This window comes from Myotis lucifugus, unplaced genomic scaffold (genome assembly GCF_000147115.1).
Source record: "Myotis lucifugus unplaced genomic scaffold, Myoluc2.0 scaffold_45, whole genome shotgun sequence".
Classification (NCBI taxonomy): domain Eukaryota; kingdom Metazoa; phylum Chordata; class Mammalia; order Chiroptera; family Vespertilionidae; genus Myotis; species Myotis lucifugus.
Window position 1 is genome coordinate 5,748,410 of NW_005871093.1, and position 24,661 is coordinate 5,773,070.

A 24,661-nucleotide genomic window follows, 5' to 3' on the forward strand; every position below is an offset into this window, starting at 1 on the left:
CCCGGTTTCCCCCCCGTCTTGGGAGCAGGGGCCCCGGCTCTCGCCGCTCCCGCGCTCCCGCCGCCGCCATGTCGGGCAGGTCAGTCAGGGCCGAGACCCGCAGCCGGGCCAAGGACGACATCAAGAAGGTGATGGCTGCCATCGAGAAAGTGCGGAAATGGTGAGGGGCCGAGGCCGGGGCCGAGGGTGCTGGCGGGGTTCGCCGGTCCAGGCCCAGAGGAGCACCAGACCGGCAGGCGGGGTGTGAGTCCACCGACTGGCGCTTGAGTGGGGGGAAGGGGGGAGCCGGAGAAGGCGGGAGGAGAGTGCCGCTCGCGTCGGCGTGAGTTCAGAGGGCGCGCCAGCCCTGACCAATTAGCGGCTCGACCGGCTCGTGGCCACACCCACCTGTCAGTAGGCGGTGTGTCGCCAGAGGAGATGCCGGCTTCCGGTCGCTTTGGTCTGGAAGATGTTGCTGCTCTCACCAATCCTGGTGCGGTTTTGACTCCGCGTATGCCCGCCTCTGTAGGCTTTTGCTTTGTGAACTGTCCCATATGTTCACCAACAATCTGAGTATCCCGTCCGCCAGACTGAGCACTCTAGTTTGGTGAGAGGTACTTGGTACCTACCTGGCACAGGAGCAAACTTGGTGTGGAAATCAGAACTCTCCCCCCTAATACCAGACGCACTCTGAACTGTGTAGGCATTTTCTCTTAGTGCCCTGGGAGCTGAGGGTAGAGGAGTCGAGACCTGCTTCTCGTTTAGAAACGGCTCATGTAATGTTCTTTGCAGACGCTAGTTGACTGCCTATTTTGTATCAGGAACGCCGTATTACCACATTAAAGTTGCACAGCCAACTTTTTAAAAAAATATTTTGAAAGTATTACATAGGTCCTCCTTTCCCCCCTTAACCTCTTCCAGGCCGCTCCCGTCCCTTCCCCCGCCCCCGTCCCAGGCCCTCACCACCCCATTGTCTGTGTCCACGGGTTATGCATATAAGTTCATTGGTTGATCTCTTTCCACTCACCCTCCGCTGCCTTCCCTTTGAGGTTCAACAGTCTGTTCATGCTTCTGTATCTCTGGGACATAGTTTTTTTCCCCCATCAGTTTACTTGGTTCATTAGATTCCACATGAGTATCATGTGATACTTATCTTTCTCTGACTTATGCCACCTTCTTGAGTGCTTTTCTCTAGTTGATGATTATTAATAACTTTAAAGCCCTGTTAGGTGTTAACTCCCTCCAGGAAGCCTTACCAAAGCCCTCCTGTCTTTCACTCTCCACCCCTTTTAGGGGCTTCTTACCTGGTGTTTGCTCATTTCCCCACAAGATCAAGTTCCTTATTCCTCTATATCCAAAGTCTTCGTGTATAGTTGGGACCCATTATAATCATGATTTTTCCCCTCCAAATGTAATTCTGGGTATTTTTGTGTGAAATCTAAGAGTTGGCACACCTTTCTTTCTCTTCCGGTATTCTCTGCCCCCACTAGTAGCCTAAGCCAGCTGACATCCTCTCTCCCCCAGCCTCCCTGTGATCTCCCTGTTTCAGCTCTGCTCAGTCCTTGGTCCATTGCTCACATTTCACTCAGTGTGACAATATTTTTCTCAAGTGCAGATCTCATCAGAGTACTCCCCTGCTAAGAAAATAATGCTTCAGTGACCTCTTCTTGCTTGTGAGACCAAACCTGGTCCTGCCTGCCTCACCTGCCTGGCTCGAACTGCCCTCTTTCCCAGGGTGCTGGCCATCTCTCAATTAGAGCCACACTACTATTCCAGCTGCCCGGCATCCTTCCTCAGACTTACATCCCCCTTGCCTAGTTAACTCCTAGCTCAGCTCAAAAGTTGGTTCCTCAAGGACACCTTTCAGGACCCCCAATCTAGATCAGATCCCCTTCATAAAACTTTCCACAATTGTATTGGATTAAACCATAAGACATTTCCTATATTTGATTTTTAACCTACAAAAGTGGCAATTTGATATGGTAACCTAATGATTAAGTGACTGACAATGAAATGAGTTGTTTGATGTCTGTTTCTAACTGGAGTGCAGGCTCTGTGAGGGTAGGGACTATGCATATTGTTCCTTGTGTGCCTAGGGCCTAGCACAAGGTCTTGTATATTAAATATTTGTTAAATAAATGAGGAAATGGAGTGTCTTGTCCAGGAATTAACTTCCAATATTCTAAGTCTTTAATTCATTCTTTCTGTTATATCACAGTCTCTTCTTTATGTTCCTGTGATGTTATTTGCTGAATAACATCCTCAATAGCAAAAGTAACAACAGTTTTTGCTTTTTTAATGTTATCAGATGTGGACTTGAAACTTTCAGAAGTAATTTCAGCACACACACACCTCCTATCCCCCACCCCCCTGCTTGTCCACAATTTTCTGCCATATTCAAGAATGTCACTTGCCTTTCCCTAGGTATGTGCCTAGGAAAAGATTAAGCTTCTCATTTGTTTAAGGCTTATCTCAAAAGTTACTTCCTCTGGAAAATAAAACCTTAAAGCAGTTCTTCCATGGCTTGGCCTTCACCTCTTCCAGAAACCAGTGTAAGGCTTTATTCTGTTAGCTGGAAGCATCCTGGCCTGTGATTATTTTTAAATGGAGTTTGTGTTTCAACCCAGAGTTCCACAGGAGTCATAGAAGTTCTCCCATCCATGGGATATCCTAGTCTTACTCTGTCTTTCAGCCTTCTCATCCTTCCCACCTTCAATCTTTTCCTTATCTTTTTCACTCCTATGAGCTCCCCAGGTGGGAACTATATCTTATACATCCTTTATATCCTGGAGGGCTTTATAAGTATCTGTGAAATTGAATTATTTTTTGAAAAGAAAAAGATGCTAGATAGATACCTGAGTTTGGAAATGTGCTGGTACTCTATATTGGTTAGTATGTTAGGGGAAAAAAGGCTTTGGTATTCTGTACATTAGGAAAAATGACAAGTAGAGAGTTCAGAGCCAAAGGAATTTGACAGAAGTTTTTCTGAAAGGGATGATTTTGCACTGAAAGTTAAGGTACTTTGACGGAAAGGAAGTTAGAAAGCATTGAAGATTGAAGGAATGATTTGCTGAGAAGTAGGAAAGCCCAAGTTATGAACAGAAAATCTATTTTATTGTTTTATCAGTCCTAAGAAGTATTTTTCTTTTAGGGAGAAAAAATGGGTTACTGTGGGTGACACATCCCTTAGGATATTTAAGTGGGTTCCTGTGACCGACAACAAGGAGGTAAGTGTGGAAGAAAATCCCAACAAAAAAAGGTACTGTTTTCTTTCTTTGATTACCTCTTAATGATAAAGGAGTTTATTTCCCCAGAATTGAGTTGGAAATATGTAAAGACATCCTCTGTCATTGGCCCACACAGAGCCTCCCTTTATATTTTCCCTGTATTCCCTTTCCTTAACCCATTCCCCTTTTCCAGGGCTTGGTGAACTATAGCCCATCCTGCTGTGAGTGTCAGTGTAGCCTTATTGGAATTCAGCTATGCCCATTGGTTTCCTTCTGCTTTTGAGTTATAATGGTAGAGTTGAATAGTTGCCATAAGACCTAATGGTCTGCAAAGTCTAAAATATTTATTATCTGGCCCTTTAAGAAAAAGTTTGCTGACTCCTGTTTTTATCCAGTTAGCTATTCACTGCAGTGTATTTTATATGTTTTATATGTATATATGCCTTTCTAATTCCTCTTCCATGGGTTTATTTGGACACCTGTGTATTCTTGAAAAATACATAGCATTGTTTCATGTTGGTGTTTTTAAATGTTTACATCTAAATGTAGCATTGTGCTATAAACCTCCGTTCTCCTTTGTTCAGCCTTGTTTTTGAGAACTCTCCATGTTTCTATAATTGTAAATACAGTTACTACCTTTGACCCTTGCACTTTTATATAGTGTTCACATTCATGTACACATTTCCTGGGTAATAAAATACCCAGATTGTCTCCAACTCTTTTCCCCTAATTGTTTTTGAAAAATCTCAAATATAAAACAGATATAAAAGTAAGTGAAACAGCCCTAACCGGTTTGGCTCAGTGTATAGAGCATCAGCCTGAGGACTCAAGGGTCCCAGGTTTGATTCCGGTCAAGGGCATGTACCTTGGTTGTGGGCACATCCCCAGTAGGGAGTGTGCAGGAGGCAGCTGATCGATGTTTCTCTCTCATCGATGTTTCTAACTCTCTATCCCTCTCCCTTCCTTTCTGTAAAAAATCAATAAAATATATTTTAAAAAAAAAGTAAGTGAAACATAAATGCACAGTATTCTATATATACTAGAGCAGTGATGGCGAACCTTTTGAGCTCGGCGTGTCAGCATTTTGAAAAACCCTAACTTAACTCTGGTGCCGTGTCACATATAGAAATTTTTTGATCTTTGCAACCTTAGTAAAACAAAGACTTATATTTTTGATATTTATTTTATATATTTAAATGCCATTTAACAAAGAAAAATCAACCAAAAAAATGAGTTCGCGTGTCACCTCTGACATGCGTGTCAGGTTCACCATCACTGTACTAGAGGCTCGGTGCACGGATTCTTGCACTGTGGGGGGGCGTGTGTACTGCGGGGATCAGTCTGCTGTGGGAGCACCGCTCATCCCGGTCAGCTGAGTGGCACTCCCTCTGTGGGAGTGCACTGACCACCAGGGGGCAGCTCTTGCATTGAGCATCTGCCCCCTGGTGGTCAGTGCATGTCATAGAGACTGGTCAACCGGTCATTCCACCGGTTGGTCGCTGGGCTTTTATATATATAGATAAAAGCCAAGCGACCAGAACGACTGGTTGCTATGACATGCACTGTGGCTGGCCAACCAACCCGATCGAGGGCGGAGCTGGCTGGCCAACCTCCTGCGGCCCCTCCCCCTGGCCGGACCCCACCCATGCACGAATTCGTGCACCAGGTCTCTAGTAATGAATAAATACAGTAGGTCCTCTGGTTATGTCAGACATCCGTTCCTATGGCACGACATAATGTGATTTTCGCCGTAAGTCGGAACATAAGCACCTACGTCACTCACATGAAGCACATACACACCAGTAATGAAGTGAAACAGTAAAAAAAATTTAAAAGAAAGATAACAATTCTTGACCTTTACTTGTGGTAAATAGATAATAAAAAACATAAAGCACATATGTACATATGTAGAAATGACAGAACTTTTTTTTTTATAAATAAATGGGAGATGGCAACATAACCACGAAACGACATACGTCGAGTTTGACGTAACCCGAGGACTGTCTGTATAAAGCTGATACTCTTGTCAAAACAACCCAGGTCAGCCCTAGCCTTCTATTGGCTACCTCTGCTTTCTATTGGCTACCTCTATTGGCTACCTCTACTTTCTATTGGTTACCTCTTTTGGCTACCTCTATTTCTATTGGCTCAGTGGGTCGAGCATCATCCTGTGGACTGAGGGTCGTGGGTTTGATTCCAGTGAAGGGCATATGTCTGGGTTGCGGGCTTGATCCCCAATATCTCTCTCTCTCCCTCTCCTTTCCTCTCTGAAATCAATTAAAATATATTTAAAAACAACAACAACAAAAAACCCAGGTCAGAAAATAGAGTATTGGCTGTAGCTGGTGTAGCTTAGTGGTTAGAACGTTGGTCCATGCACCTGAGGGTTGCAGGTTCGATCCTGCTTGTGGGAGGCAACCAATCTATGTGTCTCTCTCACATCGATGTTTCTCTTCCCCCTTCCCTTTCTTCTACTCTCTAAAAATCAATGAAAAAATATGCTTGGGTGAGGATTAACCAACCAAAAAAAGAAAGAAAATAGAGCATTGACAACTCTGCCAGAGGCCTCTGTGTGACTCTTTCCAGCAACCCGTCCCTCCCCTCTAGAGGAAATGTTGCTCCTACTTTTGTTTTTCTTACCACTTCTCTAGTCATTTGCAAACATTTTTAACTTTATATAAACAGTATCATGAAATGTCTATTTTTGTGTATCTTGTTCTTTTTGCTTAGCATTATGTTTATAAAATTCATCCATGTTGTCTTTGGAGCTATTTGTTCTTTTTAGTTGCTACATGGAATTTCATTATAGAACTATACCATAATTTATCTTTCTGAATCTCCTGTAAATGGATGTTGGGGTGTTCCCAGTTTGGGATACTAGGAACAATGCTCCTAATTCAGAATGTGAGTCAACATGTAGATTAGTTTTCCTAGGAGTGGAATTGTGGGTCTTGGGTGGCTGTGTTTTTTACTTAAACTAGCTAATGCTAAACCATTTCCCAAAGTGAGTGATTGTACCAATTTACAAGGGTGGGCAAAAGTAGGTTTAAGTGTCCACTTTCACTGGTCATTGATTAAATTACCAGCCATCATTACCTAGAATTTAAATCGGAGGAAGGGAGGTGGGTGGAAAGGGAAGAGTGTATAAACGGTGATGGGGGGGAAATAAAATAAAGGAAAAAAAGATAAATCATAAGTAAGGATACAAAATAATAAAAAGACATGTAATACAATAATTAAGAAATAGATAATAATACAAGGATAAACTCACAACTATAAATTTACTTTTGCCCACCCCTGTATATTCCCACCAGAAATAGGAGAGTTCTTGTTTTAAATCCTTATCAACAATTAGTATTGTTAGCCCTAACCGGTTTGGCTCAGTGGATAGAGCATCGGCCTGCAGACTAAAAGATCCCGGGTTCAATTCCGGTCAAGGGCATGTACCTTGGTTGCGGGCACATCCCCAGTAGGGGGTGTGTAGGAGGCAGCTGATCAATATTTCTCTCTCATCGATGTTTCTAACTCTATCCCTCTCCCTTCCTCTCTGTAAAAAATCAATAAAATATATTTAAAAAACACACAAAAGAAACACAGTATTGTTAGATTTATATGTAAAGTTATCTCATCTTGGTTTTAATTTGATGACAAATTGTGTCATTACTAATGACATTGAGCTTTGACCTTTGTTTATGGTCAAATGACATTGACCTTTCCTATGTTTATTAGCCTTTTGGGTTTCCTCTTTTAGGAAGTGCATATTTAAGTGTATTTGCCTCTGGTCTTTTTCTTATGACTTGTAATTGTCTGTGTTCTGGTCACAAATTCTTTAAATTATATACTACCCATACCATTTCCCATTCCATGGCTTGTCTTTGCACTGTGTTTATGCTGCCTGAGTAAAAAAAAACTTTTTAATTTTAACATAGACAACACAATTAAGATTTTTCTTGAATGTCTTAAGAAATCTCTTTTCAAAGAGAAACATCAGAACTAATGTGGTTCTGATCCAAGAGTCCCTAAGGACCTAGCTTCTTCTAATCTTTTTGTTTCTTTAAAAAATCATTTTAGACCTAACTGGTTTGGCTCAGTGGATAGAACGTCGGCCTACGAACTGAAAGGTCCCCGGTTCGATTCCGGTCAAGGGCACATGCCCGGGTTGTGGGCTTGATCCCCCAGTGGGGGACTTGCAGGATGCAGCCGATCAATGATTCTCTCTCATTGTGAATGTTTTTCTCTCTCTCCCTCTTCCTTCCTCTCTGAAATCAATAAAAATATATTTTAAAAAAAATCATTTTAGCCGTAGCTGGTTTGGCTCAGTGGATGGAGCATCAGCCTACAAACTGAACGGTCCCAGTTTCGATTCCGGTCAAGGGCATATGCCCGGGTTGTGCACTTGGTCCCCAGTAGGGGGGCGTGCAGGAGGCAGCCAATCGATGATTCTCTCTCATCATTGATGTTTCTATCTCTCTCTCCCTCTCCCTTCCTCTCTGAAATCAATAAAAATATATTTTAAAAAAATTATTTTAGAGTCCTGGCTGGGTGGCTTAGTTGGTTGGAGTGTTGGTTCAGTGCACCAAAAGGTTGTGGGTTTGATTCCCAGTCAGAACACATACCTAGGTTTCAGGTTTGATCTCCAACCTGGGCGTGTATGATCGATATTTCTCTCTCTCTCTCTCTCTCTCTCTCTCTCTCTCTCTCTCTCTCCCCCCCCCTCTCTGCCTTTCTCTCTCTCTCTGCCTCTCTCTGTCTCTCCCTTCTTCTCTCTCTAAGAAAAGCAAGGGAAACATATTCTTTGGTGAGGATTAATAATAATAATAATTTTAGAGAGTAGTGACACTATTCATTTTACTCTTTTTAATTAATTGTGGTAAAATACACACACCATAAAATTTACCATCTTATCATTTTTTGTGTTTAGTTCAGTACAGTAGTGTTACATATATTTACCTTGTTTTACAACCAATCTCCAGAACTTTTCATCTTGTAAAACTAAAACTTCATACCCATTAAACAGTTCCCCATTTCTCTGCTCCATTTTTGACCTTGTATTCCAAGGTTAAGCTTTAGCCATTCACTCAGCACATTCAGATACCAGGCAGCAGGAGGAGTAGAAAGATGGCAAATGGTATTTTCAGGAGTTTAAGTAGTTTCCTAGAAGTTGCCTCAGGATATACTATAAGTGTTCATAATAGCTTGTGGTACATCTAGTGCCTGGGAAGACTGAGAAAATATGACCACCTAAAAATTCTATTAACCCTTTGCACTCCGAACCATTCTGGACATTGGCTACCAGCTACTCGATGCTACTTTGCGGCGGAAACGTGCATTTACAGACCCTCGTATTATTTAGTATAATTTTGGAACCAAGTAACGTATTATAATGATATTGGACTTATATGAATTGGGTGACATCGAGGAATGTATATTTGCAAAAAAACCAATATTTTATTGTTTATAATTTTGTACAGTATGATAAGTTTTGTAACACTCCCCAATATGCATTGCAGGCTGATTAGTGCATGTTTGACAGTAATAAGTGGTTTGACGCCTGCCACCAGGTATTTTCCTGTTAGAACACACAATGCAGTCCCGTTTTCTTTGTCCCACATCGGGAATATATAGTTTATTGTTTAATCCGACACAAAACCCGCTGACATTTCTTGTATATATCTTAGTAATTTTACGATATTTTGATTTAATTTCTTGTGCCATTTCAAGATAAAACTTCAGGGAAACATGCATGTCTCAAAAAGTTGCATTGAAATAACTCAATTCCCCGTAATCACTAATAAACTGCAATGTCCCCTGAGAGGGGACATCCGAGTGATATGCTAGAATTCCGATGTCCCCTGAGAGGGGACAGCGGAGTGCAAAGGGTTAATATGCCCTGGCTGGCATTGCTCAGTGGTTGGAGCATGGTCGTCATCCATCCTCACCTCCCACCCCCAGGTATGGTCAAGGGCACGTACCTGAGTTGCATGTTTGGTTCTCAGCCCCAGTCAGGGTGTGTGCAAGAGGCAACTAGTCTATGTCCATCTTTCTCTGTCTCTCCCTCTCCCCCTCTCGCCCTTCCTTCCTCCCTCACACTTTTCTCTAAAAAAAAAAAGCAATGGAAAAAAATATCCTCAGGTGGGATTAACAACAACAAAAAAGTTCTATTAATATGGACGAGGATTTCTGCCATAATACACTTGCTTTTTCCCCCTCTCTTTACCTTCTGGTGACTAAATTTTCTTCTGGTGATTTTAAGTTCTTTTTTCTATTTTTCTATTGGCTACCTCTAACTTAAGACTCATTATGTTTCCCTGTAAAGTGTATCAAAATCTGTATTTTCCCTCTGAACCTGGTAATACCGACAACATTTTCCCCACCTATGGTCTCTGCCCCTCCCCCACTTCTATCCTTACCTTGTCCTTAGTAGTTGTTTTTAATATGTAAATATCTTTTCTAAGGAAATATTTTTTAATTCTTTTTTTCTAAATATATTTTTATTGATTTTAGACAGAGAAAGGGAGAGGGAGAGAGAGAGAGAGAAACATCAATCAGCTGCTTCCTGCACGCCCCCTACCAGGGGATTAGATGGAGCCTGAAAGCTGGGCATGTGCCCTGACCAGGAATCAGCTGTGACCTCGTGATTCATGGGCTGATGCTCAACTACTGAGGCATACCGGCTGGGCCCTTGTCCTTAGTTTTGACTGGAATTTTAGATTATACTAGAGGCCCGGTGCATGAAATTCTTGCATGGGGTGGGGGGTCTCCCTCAGCCCAGCCTGAGCCCTCAGGGGATGTCCTACTACTGGTTTAGGCCTGATCCCCACATTGGACATCCCTTTCACAATCCGGGATGCTGCATGTACCAATGACCATACTTTTCATACAGGTGAAAGGCATCTTGCTGTTGTATAGGCAGCTACATTTTTTTGCCCTGATTATAAAAAATAGTACATAACATGATCCTTCTGAGGCAGTAGAACCATTTCCCCCATCTTATGGGTAGCAAAACTGAAAGAGAGAGAAGTTAAGTAATTGGCTTTGTCACACAGTTATAAGTGTCAGAATCAGGGCTGACGACAAAATGTGCAAGCCAGAGTCCATGCATGTCATCGCTGCGTCATCCTGTTTTTTCAGTGTTAGAGTAGCCTTGCCAGGTTTTAATTTTTAAATCTAAGAGACTGTTCCCATATAGGGTAGGGTCCCTAGGTCTGGCCAGCGATCAGAGCCGATCTGTGGGGCGACTGGCGGGCAGGGTGATCGGGGTGCCCCCGCTGGCACCCACCTTGGCTGGCGGTCTGGCGCTGCCCGCTGGCCGGCCCCGCCCCCCCGATCACCGCCACCACCTGTCGCCTCCCTCTCAGGGGGGAGGGGGCAGACACTCAATGCAGGAGCAGCTCCTGCGTTGAGCATCTGCCCCCAGGTGGTCAGTGCACGTCATAGCGACCGGTTGTTCAGCTGTTCGGTTGATTTGCATATTAAGCTTTTATTATATAGGCTATTCAGTTCATATATTTCAGTTTTTGTTTTTTTTTTAATATATTTTATTGATTTTTTACAGAGAGGAAGGGAGAGGGATAGAGAGTTAGAAACATCGATGAGAGAGAAACATCGACCAGCTGCCTCCTGCACACCTCCTACTTGGGATGTGCCCGCAACCAAGGTACATGCCCTTGACCGGAATCGAACCCAGGACCCTTCAGTCCGCAGGCCGACGCTCTATCCACTGAGCCAAACCGGTCTGGCCATATATTTCAGTTTTTGCAGATATTTCTTATTTTAGTCATTGCTTAACTAGCCAAAGTTAACATTACTAATTATTTACTAACCCTTTGCCACCTATTTTTATTTTTATTGATTTCAGAGAGGAAGAGAGAGCGAGATAGAAACATCAGTGATGAGAGAGAATCATTGATTGGCTGCCTCTTGCACGCCCCCCCACCCCGCCCTCGGGCATTGAGCCTGCAACCCGAGCATGTGCCCTTGAATGGAATCGAACCCGGGACCCTCCAGTCTGCAGGCCAATGCTCTATCCATGGAGCCAAACCAGCCAGGGTTTTTGCCACCTATTTATTATTATTTTCTCCTAGATTCATTTCTCTTGCTGGAATCCATCCTTCAAAATTTTTTCACAGAGGGCTTTTGTAGAACTTTCTGAAAATATCTTTTTATTCCTAAAAATATCTTTATTTTATTTTTATGTTTTGTTGATCATTTCATGTTTAATTGATATTTTTAGGAATAAAAAGAAAACATGTTTTTATTCCTGAAAATATCTTTGTTTTACTTTCATGTTTAGTTGACCTCTATATGAAATTCTAGGTTCCAAATTATTTTCTTTCAGCATTTTAAAATTATTACTCAGTTGTGTTTCTGGTGAGAAATCTGATGTCAGTCTGATTCTTGATTCTTTGTAGTTATCCTCTTGTATTTCTGGGAACTTTTAGAATTTCTTCTCTCTCTGATCTTCTAGGACTTCTATAAGAATATCCTGTAATGTTCACATCTAGCTTCTTTATTTCTGAACTTTTCTCTCATTTATTTCATCTCGCTATTCTTTCCTCACTTCCCTATTTTAATTTCTCAACCCAGTTTTTGCTCATTAATCCTTTCTTAAACTATATCTATTTCTGCTACTAAACTCATTTACTTTTTATTTTGAACAATTATACCAATTTCCTGTATTGATTCTTCTTCAAAACAACTTTCCAGTATCATCCTTATCTATGTGAGCAGACTCACTATGTGTTTTATTTAAATTCTTCTGTGCCATTGCCATTCTGGTATAGCTTGTTCTGTTTATTGTCTTTCATGGTGCTTGTTATCCTCCAATATCTGGTTAGTGTTTTCTGTACACTTACCTTTTATTCCCTTGGGACTCTACCCTGCCTTGGCTAAAACAATATGTAACTGAGGGAGTATATAAGCCTAAACTCTGGTTTCCCTCCTCTAAATGAATTTAAGGGATGGAGTTCCCTCTGCCATCTTCCCCTGCCTCCCAGGGAACTCCCTAGTACCATTCTTCCATGTGCTGCCTTAATATAGGAGCAACCATCCTCCCTTGTCATTGCCAAGCCCAAGGTGAATGTTAGGAGGGCTATGGAGCCACTCTTTATTCTTCATACATCCCTGGCACCTGTGAGGCCATTACTGCTAGAATCAACCCCTCCCCCACCACCCCCAACTCATTTTTCCCATTTAAGTCCCTGGTCCTTTCCTATTCAAATTCTCTCTGGGACTCAGCTCCCTTTGTCTCTCTTGAGGGCTTCTTGCCGTGTTTGTGTTGCTTTCTGAGCTGGGCCCAGAAGTCCAACAGTTTATCTGCCCTCTAGTGATTCATGGTGGTGTGCCATCTTCTAAGGTACTAGCATAGACCTGTTAGATTAGGAAAAATGGAAAATGATGATCAAATTGGTAAAGAAAAAATTATGAAGGATACAGGGAGGGGGACACTCACTGCTGATGGGAGAGTTAATTGGCACAAACTTTACAGGTCAAGTTGATCATAAGAGCTTTCAGTGATGGATGTGTTAATTAATTAGACTGTTGGAATCCTTTCACAAATGTATACAGTGTGTCCCCCCAAAATGTGTACACACTTTAACAGCTGATAGCTCAGTTTTGAACATAAAATTTACTTTACTAAACACTGCCTTTATAATTATTCAAAGTGTGTGTATATATATATATTTTTTGGGGGGGGGGACACCCTATATGTATATCAAGTCACCATTATGTACACTTTAAATATCTTACAGTTTTATTTGTCATGTATAACTGACTCAGTAAAACAGAAGGGGTAAAAAGTTTTAAATATTTATTCCTTAAATATGCAAGTTTTATCTCTAGGAGTTTATCCTCAGGAGATAATCATATGTGTATAAAATATGCTTAAATATACCTAATGATAAAGCCAAACGTTCAGCATTACTGCATTGTTTATAGTGTTTCAAATTGCAAGCAAAATAAAGATCTTAATGTAGCCTGGCCAGTGTGGTTGAGTGGTTGAGCATGAACCCATGAACCAAGAGGTCACTGGTTCGATTCCTAGTCAATGTTTCTCTCTTATCAATGTTTTTATCTCTCCCTTCCCCTTCCTCTCTAAAAATCCATGAAAACATATATATATATAAAAAAAGAGAACTTATTGTACAGAATTCATTAAATAAGTTATTGTGCACCTGTATTTTGTAAATCTTTGTAACCATTATAAAAAAGATGTAGCCGGGCCGGCGTGGCTCAGTGGTTGAGCCTTGACCTATGAACCAGGCAGTTACAGTTCAATTCCCGGTCAGGGCATATGCCCCAGTGTAGGGTGTGCAGGAGGCAGCTGATCAATGATTCCCTCTCATCATTGATGTTTCTATCTCTCTCTCCTTCTCTGAAATCAATAAAAACATATAAAAATGAATAAATAAGAATAAAAAAAAGATGTAGAAGATTACTCAGTTGCATAGAGAAATGTTTAATGCAGTGAATGAGGAAGGGGAAGTAAGTTATATGACCCATTTTCACACAAATATATGTGTAGGTTGTCTCTGGTTTTCGTTTTTTTCTGTACTTCCAGAATTCCCTATAGTGAAGTATGTATTTTACATGAACACAGAATCATTAAAATGAAGATAAAATAGAGATCAGAAAAAAATAATGATAAAGCCAAATGTTGGCATGAGTGCTGTGAAACTAGTACCCTTTCAGAGAGTAGTGGGGTACAGTGTATTTCAAGGAAAGTAATATGATTATATTTTCTGATCCAGAAGGAATATTTTTGTGTGAATTTTATCTCAATAAAATAATCCAGGGAAAAATGAAAGTTTAGCATTGTGGTTTTATTTCTAGTAACAATAAATAAACACAATCCTAAATAAGTTAAAGCTAAATGTCTAATAGTTGAGAAGTTATTAAGTGAATTATGGTATATGTAATATTATGCAGCTATTAAAAACATGTTTATGTAGCTTATGTAGTAAAATGGTCAAGTGTAATTACACTAAAATTATGTCTGTATAAGAAAAAATGAAGGGAAGGACATGCATAAATTGTACAGTTGATTTATTGCAGAGATAGGATTGAGAGTTATGAACAAAAAATTGTATTAGTAGTACAATGCATGTACAATAAAGAGACATGATGAACAGTATGAATTAGTGAATTTGAAATTACCAGATTTAAACTTTGGGCTGTTGGGATGCTGTCATTTGCAAATTTCCTTTCCTGTGGGCTTGTTTGTTGCAGGCTAGTTCATCTTCCCACTGTGGTTCCCTAACATGTGTAGCCTACATCCTGCTTGAAGGGAATGATGTTATAGGTAAAGATTGAAGTAGGGTGAACATTTTGAATGTATAGGTTTTTTTTGGTCAGGAATAGAGCTAGCAGGGGCCCCTTTGTCCCATAACTTCTTACATTACATATAAATGACTCCTTCCTTTTTCCAGTCAGAGGTCCATTCTTCTTTCACTTACTTTTTTTTTCCTGCTGTGCTACTAAAATAGGAATCTTTTTCAAAATTAATATTTTGTGCTTCTCACCCATCCTCATGAGGAAGGGTTGGATCGAACATTCTGATCAGGGCAGAAAGCAGAAGAGTACCACAGGGAAATCTAGTGGAAGTATATGTGTCTATCTTTTACTTTTGATTCATGATATTAGCGCTGGAAGGGTCCATTTTACAGCTATAGACACTGAGACTTGCGAACACCTTGTTCAGGATTCCATTATGCCTTGGGCCCTGGATTCTCAAAACCACTGTCATTTATTCCTGTTCAGTCCTAATCCAGACCTCTGTGGTGTCTCAAAAAGCACCCTTCTCTATCTCTGCAAGTCTCCTGGTTGGCTCTGTCATATCCCTCTTTTTTTCCTTTTCTAGAAAGAAAAGTCAAAATCGAATGGTTCAGCAGCCCGGGAACCTAATGGCTTTCCCTCTGATGCCTCAGCCAATTCCTCTCTCCTTCTTGAATTCCAGGGTGAGTTGCATCCATATGTCTTCCTTGCAGGAAAATGAAAATTTAGATGAACCCATTAATAATAAGAATAGTTCTATGTATAATTTCAGTGCCTACTGTTTTGCTGGTATCTTGCTAGGCACTATACAAGGCACTATACATAAATCTTCCCTTTTATACTTCACAGTAACCCTGCAAGATAGATGATAGTATCCTTATTTTCCATTTAAGGAAACAAGCTCAGAGAGGTGAAGTTACATATATAAAGTAACATAACTAGTAAGTGACAAACCACATTAATTCCTGGTTTTCTGGATCAGAAGCTCTTTTCTTTAGACAGTATACTTTAGGCCACCCGAAGCTAGGGCATCTACCTATCCCCTGTTGGCACAAGTTCTGCTTCTTAAATCAATCTTCAGTAAATGTCCTGCCTGTGTCAGGACCGCATTCATGATGTGACCTCTTACACCTACGTGGCAGTTACTGTTTGTGAAGCACTTTCACTTCAGTTTCTCATTTTTATGCTGACATCAGCCTGTGATATAAACCAGGCAGTTACCATCATCCCTAGTTAAGGAAATGATGTTTGGAGAAAAAAAGTGTTCTCCTAAGTTCAAAAGTGACAAAGCTTTATTCTTACTTTTTTTCTTTCTTTTATTTTTTTTTTTAGAGCTTTATTCTCTTTTTATAATAAAATGCAACTTCCATTTTAGCATAGAAGATCGTGGTCTTCGTAGAAGTAAAGACTAGAAAGGGCTTACGATTTTCTCTTCAAAACTAGTCTGGGAGCATGCAGGTATCCCCTGCCCACCTTTCCCCCAACCCTCTGTCCCCGCCCCAGGGTCAGTGTGATATATGAAGGAATACAAGGAAAAGGTTTTCTAGTTATGTGTGGGGTATTCAATAACTGTAGAACTCTAGGAGACATATATGAGGCTTCCCTTTCTCAGTCTGATCACCATTTCATCCTTTTCATTCAGTGAACATTTAATGATCTCCTACTGTATGCCAGGTATATGCACAAGAAATTCAAGGACCAATAAGCCACAGAGCCTATCTGCACAGAGTATAATGGAAGGAAACTGGTGTGTAAAATAGTAAACTCAGGTGTGCACAGGATACTACAGGAGCATAAAAGAGAAGGTGGTCATTTTTACTCAACAGAGCTTGGGAAATGTGGAGGACATTATGCTTGAGCTCGATGTTGGCCTGTATAGGGGCTTTCCAGAAAGGCTAGAAAGAACAAGAAAGACACCTGTGCATGAAGTAGCTCTTTGCTTAGGGTCCAGCTTGGTGTGGACTAACAACAGGGAGTGAGACTGGAGATGAGAAAGGACTTTGTACGTTATGATAGGGCCATCTTCTCCCTGTCCAGAGAAGCACTGGGATTTGAATTTTATTGTTTTGGCAGCAGGCAACCATTGAAGGGTTTAGAAATATCATGCTGGCAGAGGTGTGAAGTACAGTGGGAGTACATGGTACTGAAGGAAGGGCAGTTAGGTGGCTTTTGCTGGAGGCTAGGCCTGAACTAAGCCACCAGGAGAGGAATGAATGAACACAACTCCTGTGTTTTTAACTATTTCTAACTTAGGTGGTGATTTCAAGCCTGCAGACAGCTTCCCAGGTGGGACTCCTTTGGTCCTTGAGGCCTCGGGTGGAACCTAGACCACTGAAGGATCTGAGCTGAATACTTCCAGACACAACCATCCTCCTCCTTCAGACAGCCGAGAATGCCAGACAGATTTTATCATTTTCTACATATCTTGTGTTGTGAGAAAGGTTGAGAGGCATACTGTCCATCTCTTCCACTGGACAATAAGAAAATACAGGGTCTAAACTATAAGTGGTGGATAATAATTAACTGTATCCTGATCTTCCTGAAATATACATGTTGCATATATTTGAAAATTCTAGCTGCACCTGGTGCTTAGAATATGTCGTGAAATAGGAAATGCTTAAATTAATCAACTTAGACTCTGTTGATAATTTGCAGTGCATAGAAGCCCCATGAACCTCTGCCTTTGGTTCAGAGTGCATCTGCGTCAGTGATCATTGTACCTGGTGTGTCTGTGGCTGCCTAAGAAGACACCAGAGTTACTCTTGAGGAATAATTACCACCCTCAGCTGTTACCTTTGTCATGTTTGGTTTTCAGATGAAAACAGCAACCAGAGTTCTGTGTCTGATGTCTATCAACTCAAGGTGGACAGCAGCACCAACTCAAGCCCCAGCCCCCAGCAGAGCGAGTCCCTGAGCCCAGCACACACCTCTGACTTCCGCACAGATGACTCCCAGCCCCCTACTCTGGGCCAGGAGATCCTTGAGGGTAAGTCAGGACGAGCATCTTGGAGGGGCCTTGCCTCTTGCTGTTGATGTTTCTCTTCTTTGGAGTAAGTGGATAGAGAAAATGCCACAGAGTCTGGCAGTCTCAAGCTATTTGTTAACAGTTTGGGCTACTTTGGAGAATGGTTGTATTTTCCCCTTACAGAATGAAGGAAGAAAACAAACAAAGTAAGTGAGCGCCAGGATCTGTGTGAGGCACTTTCAATATTTAACGCCTGGTATAATTCTCTCCCAAATCCTTGAAATAGACGCTATTATCTCCATTTTACAGATGAAGAAGTGGAGTCTTAGAAAGTTTTAATTGCTTATCAAAGATCACATAGTTAGTAACTGGTAGCGTGGGTATCTCTAATTATAGTTCTTCTCACTTCAGAGTTTATTCTCTTTGCATTATCTCCTGTGAATTTCTTCTTATATATTGTTTCTATGTATGTTGATTCTTTTAAAAAAATATGTTTTTATTGATTTCAGAGAGGAAGGGAGAGAGAGATAAGAAACATCAATGATGAGAGAGAATCATTGATCGGCTGCCTCCTGCATGCCCCCCACTAAGGATTGAGCCCACAACCCAGGCATGTGCCCTTGACTGGAATTGAACCCGGGACCCTTCAGTCCGTAGGCTGAGCCAAACCAGCCAGAACTGTATGTTGATTCTTCAGCCAGTGTTCCTCTTCAACAAGGCACCTCTAGATAGCCTTAGGAAAGCTTCCCCAGCTTTAAGGCAGATTCTACAGGAGTCTCCTGTGTCAGGAGGCCTTGCAGTTCTGCTGACCTTGTTGCTTTTACAGAGCCCTCCCTGCCTGCCTCAGAAGTGGCTGATGAACCTCCCACCCTCACGAAGGAAGAACCAGTTCCACTGGAGACACAGGTAAGGAGGCACTTTGGGTTTCCCAGTTTCTAAGAAATAAGGAAGGACTTCATTGCTGTGAATTGCATATATTGTGTTGAATGTGCTATAGTATAGTAGAGTGGGGAAGCAGCAAGGAAAACCAGTGTCTCCAGGTTATAAGGTAGGGGAAAATGTTTGGTTATCTACGAGAAGATTGGCTTCTGGGTTGTAATTAGGGGTGGGGAGGTTCTGGTTCAGAGGGATGGCCCTATAATTCCATGTTCTGGCTGCTCCTAGATGGCCACGGAAGAGGAAGACTCAGGTGCCCCACCCCTGAAACGCGTCTGTGTGGACCAACCCGCAGTGCCGCAGACAGCCTCAGAAAGCTAGCACCATCCTGGCACCCTTCACCTCCTGGCCCCCTGCCTCTATTTATTGCATTCTGGTTCTGACTGTGCTGTGTTGCTGGGCTAAGGGCAAGCACTGGGGTCCAGAGCCTGCCCATAGGAGCCTTCTATTGTGGAAGGCTGACATAGGACTTGGGGTTATCGCATCATCTTCCCTCCCTGGCACCTATGTCTGCTTGTTCCTGAGAAGAGGAATGCTCATGTCCTCTTTGTATCCCAAGTAGGCTGGAGTATCAGCCATCCCAAGGTTTATCTGTCACCTCCAGGTAGCAGTCTCTGCTCCAGAACATCTGGACTGAGCTGCTGGCGCTTCTATAAGAAGAAAGAGATGTGGAAGGCACCCTTTAGAGAAGAGGGTGCCAAGAGTTACTTGAATTTGATGGCGACTGTAGATGTCTGGACTTTCCCTTAGGGCTAGGTGCCCTGTGGGCCATTATTGGAGGATGCCTAGGTAGAGACTTTGGAGGGAAGGGGCTTTTCTCCACATGAGGGCAAAAAAGTCCATATAGATTTCTTGCTGCCCTGGCACCTCTGCCCATTTCTGAGGTCATCCTGCCTCTCATGGGCTCTCTAGCTGCTGACAATTCCCCCCACCACCACCAAAAGAAAACTATCTCCCCCCACACACACACACATGCAGCTTTCTGTTCTTACCGTACATTTCATTCCAGCATTCTCTGCCTCCTGCCAGTCCCCAGCATTCATGCCACAAAACCCCAGAAAGAATTTGAAGTCTGACCACAGTACCCATCCTCCAGAGTACTCCTTCAGCTCAGACTTTCTAGAAAGATTCCCTTTCTTTAAAATCTGCATGTTTAATTGAACTTCGTGATTTTATTTTTTGTTTCATAAAAGTTTAAGAAATGGAAATGGGCAACAGTGAGTGAAGACATATTTTAGCACTGAATAGAATATTTTTAAAATTAAACTATTTGAAATATGTCTTGTTGGTATCTGAGTGCTTCATTCTTGAAGGTTGTGGGGATGGGGCTGGGAGTATGGGTGGCTGAGTGCTTGTGAAGTCACTGTGGACTAGGCTCTGCCCATTGTCTTACTCCCAGAGAATGGCTGTGATGCCAATGATTTGTAGACTCCCTTTGAAGTTGTTGTGTAGTTGGAATTCTATGATTGTTCCTGTGTACACTGAATGCAACCAATTGTTTTCCACAGCTGCTTAGGAGGCATTCATGAGTTCGTTATTTCATTTATTATGGCAAAATACACATAACATAACATATATCATTTTGACCATTTTGAAGTATACAGTTCAGTGGTACTAAGTACATACGCAATATTATGCAACCATCACTGCTCTCTACCTCCAAACTTTTCATTACCTCAAACAAACCCCCATACCTATTAAGCAGTTGCTCCCCACTTGCCCCTTCCTGGAGGCCCTGACAATCACTAATCTATTTTCTGTCCATGAGTTCCTTCTTGATTCCAAAGGAAAACTAGAGTCATGGTTGAAAGAGTTCTACATTCTACATGTTAAAGAACTTTGTTTCAGTATTCCCTAAAGTGATTCACTTTTCTCAGGAGCTCCAAGTTTATGGGATGAGAGAACCAAATTCTGCTGCCCTGTTTTATCATCCCTAATTTGCTTTTTCTTAAAATTTTACATAACATGTACTATCAAGTTGTCAAATGCATGTCACAGATACTGGAATTGTATGTGGAACATAAAATAAGTATCCTATATAATAAAAGCCCAGCGACCGAACAGTAGAACGACCAGAATGACCGGTCAACCAGTTGCTATGACTGCTCGGCTGACCGGGATAGGAGGCCAGTCCCCACAGGCCATGGGATCTAAGGGTTTCTGTTCATAGCTTTAAGAATGGAATGAGATCATCAACTTTTAAGTAGTCGAGGGAAAACACACACTGCTCCTTTTTCATTCTCTTTGTCCCACCTTCTTGCTAGAAAATGAACACCTGGCTCCCATGGCCCTGCCCCGAGCGCGCTTGGCCAAGAGCTCACTGGCCCTCGGCCCCAGTGAGTCTGTGTAATGTTAACGTAAAAAAAAAACACTGAATCCTGTAAAGAATTTTATGAGTTTATTTAAGCCAAACTGTCGACAAATGCTAGGAAGCAGAACCTTAATGAGTTGAGATAATGCTCTGGAGAATGGCATGTCGCATCTATATACACTGCAATCAAAGGAAGGGGCGTAAGCGGGTTACATGAAATCGACTGGTGATAGACTAGAGAGGTGGGAGAAAGCAAAGGGGGGAGGAACCCCTGGGATTGGATAAAAAGTAAAATGAGCCCTGACTGGTTTGGCTCAGTGGATAGAGCATCCGCCTGTGGACTGAAGGGTCCCAGGTTCGAATCCAGTCAAAGGCATGTACCTTGGTTGCGAGCACATCCCCAGTAGGGGGTGTGCAGGAGGCAGTGGATCAATGTTTCTAACTCTCTATCCCTCTCCCTTCCTCTGTAAAAAAATCTATAAAATATATTTTTTTAAAAAAGTAAAATGATAGACATATACTTAAGTGGGTCAGGAACAATTAACATGATAATAATGAAGGAATTTGTGGTATTTGTCCTGGCGCCCAGGCACCTTAGGCTGTGCCCCAAGGGGTCCAGAATAAGGGAAGTTACAAGTTACCCAGACATTTCAGGGGTATGTTGTTATAGATGCAAAAAGACAGATAGGCTCAGTTAAAGGTAAAGGTTGATCTTGTCAGTGAAAATACCAGCCTAGGACGTTAATTACCCACCATAACTGCTTTTAGTTAAAGTTTAATTTCAGACCAAGACTGCCATGCAGGCCCTTCCCTGAGCTTGTCAGGTTAGCATGTGGCCCCTTTTGTCCACACTTCCAATGGCCTTTACACCTAGTGCCTCTGCCTGAGCATCTTAACTCAACCTGTATCACTGACTGAGCACCCACCGTGTCCCAGGTGATGCCGGGGTGCTCACAGAGCAGCAGGGAGCCAGCCGCCCTGTCCTGTGGAGGGAGCGTGTGTGCCGCCAGGAGGAGAGGATGGGGGTGCGGGGAGGAAACATCCTTGGACAGACGTGAGGTGCAGCCGTTAGAGGGCAGGGGCACCATGAAAACATGGGAATGAAGCCACATAGGGGCTCCGCGAGGGAAGGGCAAAGGGAGGCTCACTGAGGGAAACTGAATGGATGGAGGAGAGCCCGGCAGACACCTGGAGAAGGGCATTGGGCAGAGGGGACAGCCCATGGAGGGGCAGCAGGACGAGCAAGAGGCCGAGTGGAAGGGGGTCGAGGGGCACATCCTGTAGAGATCGAGGGCTGGTGAGAACCTGGCATCCCCTGAGTGCAGGGGGAGGTGCCAGGGCTGTAGGTGAGGACCGCTGGGCTGATGCAGTGGGGACAGACCCTCTGGCTTGTGTCAGGAGCAGACTGAGGGGGAAGAGGAAGCAGGGAGACAACAGGAGGTGACAGCACCCAACCCCGAGGCGATGCGGAGCCAGTGGAACCTGTGGCTACCGAGGCACCAGCTTTTGGGTGTGCTGGAGGGAATCCAGAGCTCAAGAACCTGGGTGTATTTTTGTGTTTGTTTTGGGGGGCGGGGGGGGGGGGCGGGTGAGGAGGCCCCATGCTCACCCTGGCCCCTGGGAAGGCAGGGTCTCCGGCAGCTGCTGGTGGGGGGGTGGGGGGTGGGGGCCGGGTCAGATCCCGTCCATTTTGAGGGTCTAACAGACCTGGTTTCAAACCCAGACCTTAGTTTGAGCTCCACACGAGGGACGTGGAATGTTCACAACCAGCCTCCCACCGTGAAGTCCAGGCGGCAGGTCATTCCCATCTCCCTGCCCTAATCCCTCCATGTCCCTCCCTCCCCCATCTCTCTTCAGTTGATGACACGTACTTATCGGAAACCAGCAAATCGTTTTATTTTTGGTACAAAAACCAACAAAACAGAATGTACAGTATTATGGAAAGCAAACGTTGAAAACCAGGAAAATGAAGCCCCCTTGTGGACACACAGATCAGCTGTGCCCAGAACCTGGGTCACCCGTGACACAAAAGGGCTCAGGGTCCAATGCAAAGGGCTTTCCCAGGTGGTCCAACTCCAATCCCTGACTGCAGTTTCCAGGACAGAGAGGATCCCGCACCACAGAACAGAACAGCGGAGACCAGCTCCAAGTCCCATGGCCTGAAGCAGTGATGGCGAACCTATGACACGCGTGTCAGAGGTGACACACGAACTCATTTTTTTGGTTGATTTTTCTTTGTTAAATGGCATTTAAATATATAAAATAAATATCAAAAATAGAAATCTTTGTTTTACTATGGTTTCAAATATCAAAAAATTTCTATATGTGACACGGCACCAGAGTTAAGTTAGGGTTTTTCAAAATGCTGACCCACCGAGCTCAAAAGGTTCGCCATCACTGGTCTAAAGCAATGCTTGCGGTGCTTCCAGAGAAAGAAACGCTCCTGAGACGCTGGGACAGGGCGGTCAGCATCCAGATCGCTGCCTCTAACTCCCACCTGGGGTCTGTGGTGCTCCCAGCTCTCCCCTCCCTCCTCCTCCCATGTCCCCTCCCAGGTGAACCATGGATGGCCCTTCCCAGCCTCTGCCCTCCTCAGCTCTGATGGCAGGTAGGGAAGGTGGGGGGTCATGCAGGGAATCTGAGGGCCTTGAGGAAATGCCGCTTGAAGAGCCAGAGACAGTGTCTGTCCATCCGCCTCCCTGGCTGAACCGCTTAACACAGAGGCCTCATGAGTGTGTGTTTAGAACCGGTCCTCCTCCCTCCCCCCAACTCTGCCACTGCGTAACTTGGCTGTTTTGGGCAAGTTGGCCTCTGGAGTGTTAATTCTCTCTCCTTTAAAATGAGAACAAGAGCCCAGTGGGCATGGCTCAGTGGTTGAATGTCGACCTGTGATTCAGGAGGTCAAGGTTTGACTGCCTGGGTTGTGGTCTCGATCCTCAGTGTGGGGTGTGCAGGAGGCAGCTGATCCATGATTCTCTCATCATTGATGTAGCTCTCTCTTCCTCTCTGAAATCAATGGAAGATATCCTATATAATAAAAGCCTAATATGCAAACTGTCACCTTGACCTGGAGTTCGACTGCTTGCTATGACGTGTGCTGACCACCAGGGGACGGCGTGGAACATGGCGGGCATCAGCGACGAGGCACTGGCAGCAGGCTGGGCTTCCAGGTGAGCCGGGCCGCAGCTGCCAGGACTGCAGGGGCCTGTCGGGCTCCCCGTGGGTTCATGCAGGAGCAGGTCTGCGAGGCTGGCCAGGAGAGAGTGCGCTGCCCACCCGGCTTCCGGGCAGCACCGCTGGGCAGCCCAGAGGCCCACGCTGCACCCCGGCCCGTGGTGTCCGGCTGTGCTCACATCTCTGCATGGGGACTCAGGCACTGTGACTCAGGTGGAGGGGCCATGTGGGGACCCGGGGGCCCAGGTGCTGCCCAGGGCCCAGAGGTCAGCTGGGACCTGCCTTTCCACACCAGACGCTCATGCTTCAATCGCTGGCCAGGCCTACCTAGGGACCGCACCCGTGCACAAATTTTGTGCACCAGGCCTCTTGAGTTTTAATGTTTTTAAATGAAAGTTATTGAAAGTATAATGACTAAGATAAAAAATGATGAGGCACATTTTGAAAAGAACCAAGTGGCTTCATGGATAATAGAGACTATTATAAACTTTTGAACAATAATAGATACAGAGGCAGAGCTGCCTCACACAGATTTTCAAACTGCAGCGGGAAGGCCGGGGAGGGTTGGGGGGCAGGAGGGAGGGGGGTAAGAGATCAACTGAAGGACTTGTATGCATGCATATGAGCATAACCAATGGACATAAGACACTGGGGGGTAGGGGAAGCCGGGGTATTGTCAAGGGCGGGGGGAAAAAAAGGACACATATGTAATACCCTTTGTAATGCTTTAAGCAATAAAAAAAATTAAAAAAAAAAAGAAAGAAAAGAACCAAGTGGAGTTTCTGTGAGAAACAA

The 24,661-nt window shown here is 43.6% G+C and overlaps 1 protein-coding gene across 3 annotated transcripts; it reads left to right on the forward strand.

Moving 5' to 3' along the window:
- The first annotated feature begins 16 nt into the window (after positions 1-16).
- BCL7B (BCL tumor suppressor 7B) lies at positions 17-22,933 on the forward strand. 3 transcript variants are annotated; one of them, XM_023753470.1, is made up of 6 exons: positions 17-160; positions 3,131-3,206; positions 15,067-15,163; positions 17,296-17,466; positions 18,272-18,351; positions 22,550-22,933. In XM_023753470.1, the coding sequence occupies exons 1-6, from the start codon at positions 69-71 to the stop codon at positions 22,853-22,855; spliced, it is 822 nt and encodes a 273-aa protein (XP_023609238.1). In that variant the 5' UTR covers positions 17-68; the 3' UTR covers positions 22,856-22,933. The 3 variants fall into 3 exon arrangements, with proteins under 3 accessions (XP_023609238.1, XP_023609239.1, XP_023609240.1); XM_023753471.1 differs by having other exon boundaries at positions 22,540-22,787; XM_023753472.1 differs by lacking the exon at positions 22,550-22,933 and adding an exon at positions 18,610-19,662.
- Positions 22,934-24,661: the final 1,728 nt, after the last annotated feature.

Excerpts from the sequence above, each read along its gene's own strand:
- BCL7B (XM_023753470.1), top strand. The coding sequence starts at position 69 with ATGTCGGGCAGGTCAGTCAGGGCCGAGACCCGCAGCCGGGCCAAGGAC. Across the intron at positions 161-3,130 it reads ATCGAGAAAGTGCGGAAATG|GGAGAAAAAATGGGTTACTG; the intron begins GTGAGGGGCCGA and ends TTTTTCTTTTAG. Across the intron at positions 18,352-22,549 it reads CAGTTCCACTGGAGACACAG|TTGATGACACGTACTTATCG; the intron begins GTAAGGAGGCAC and ends ATCTCTCTTCAG.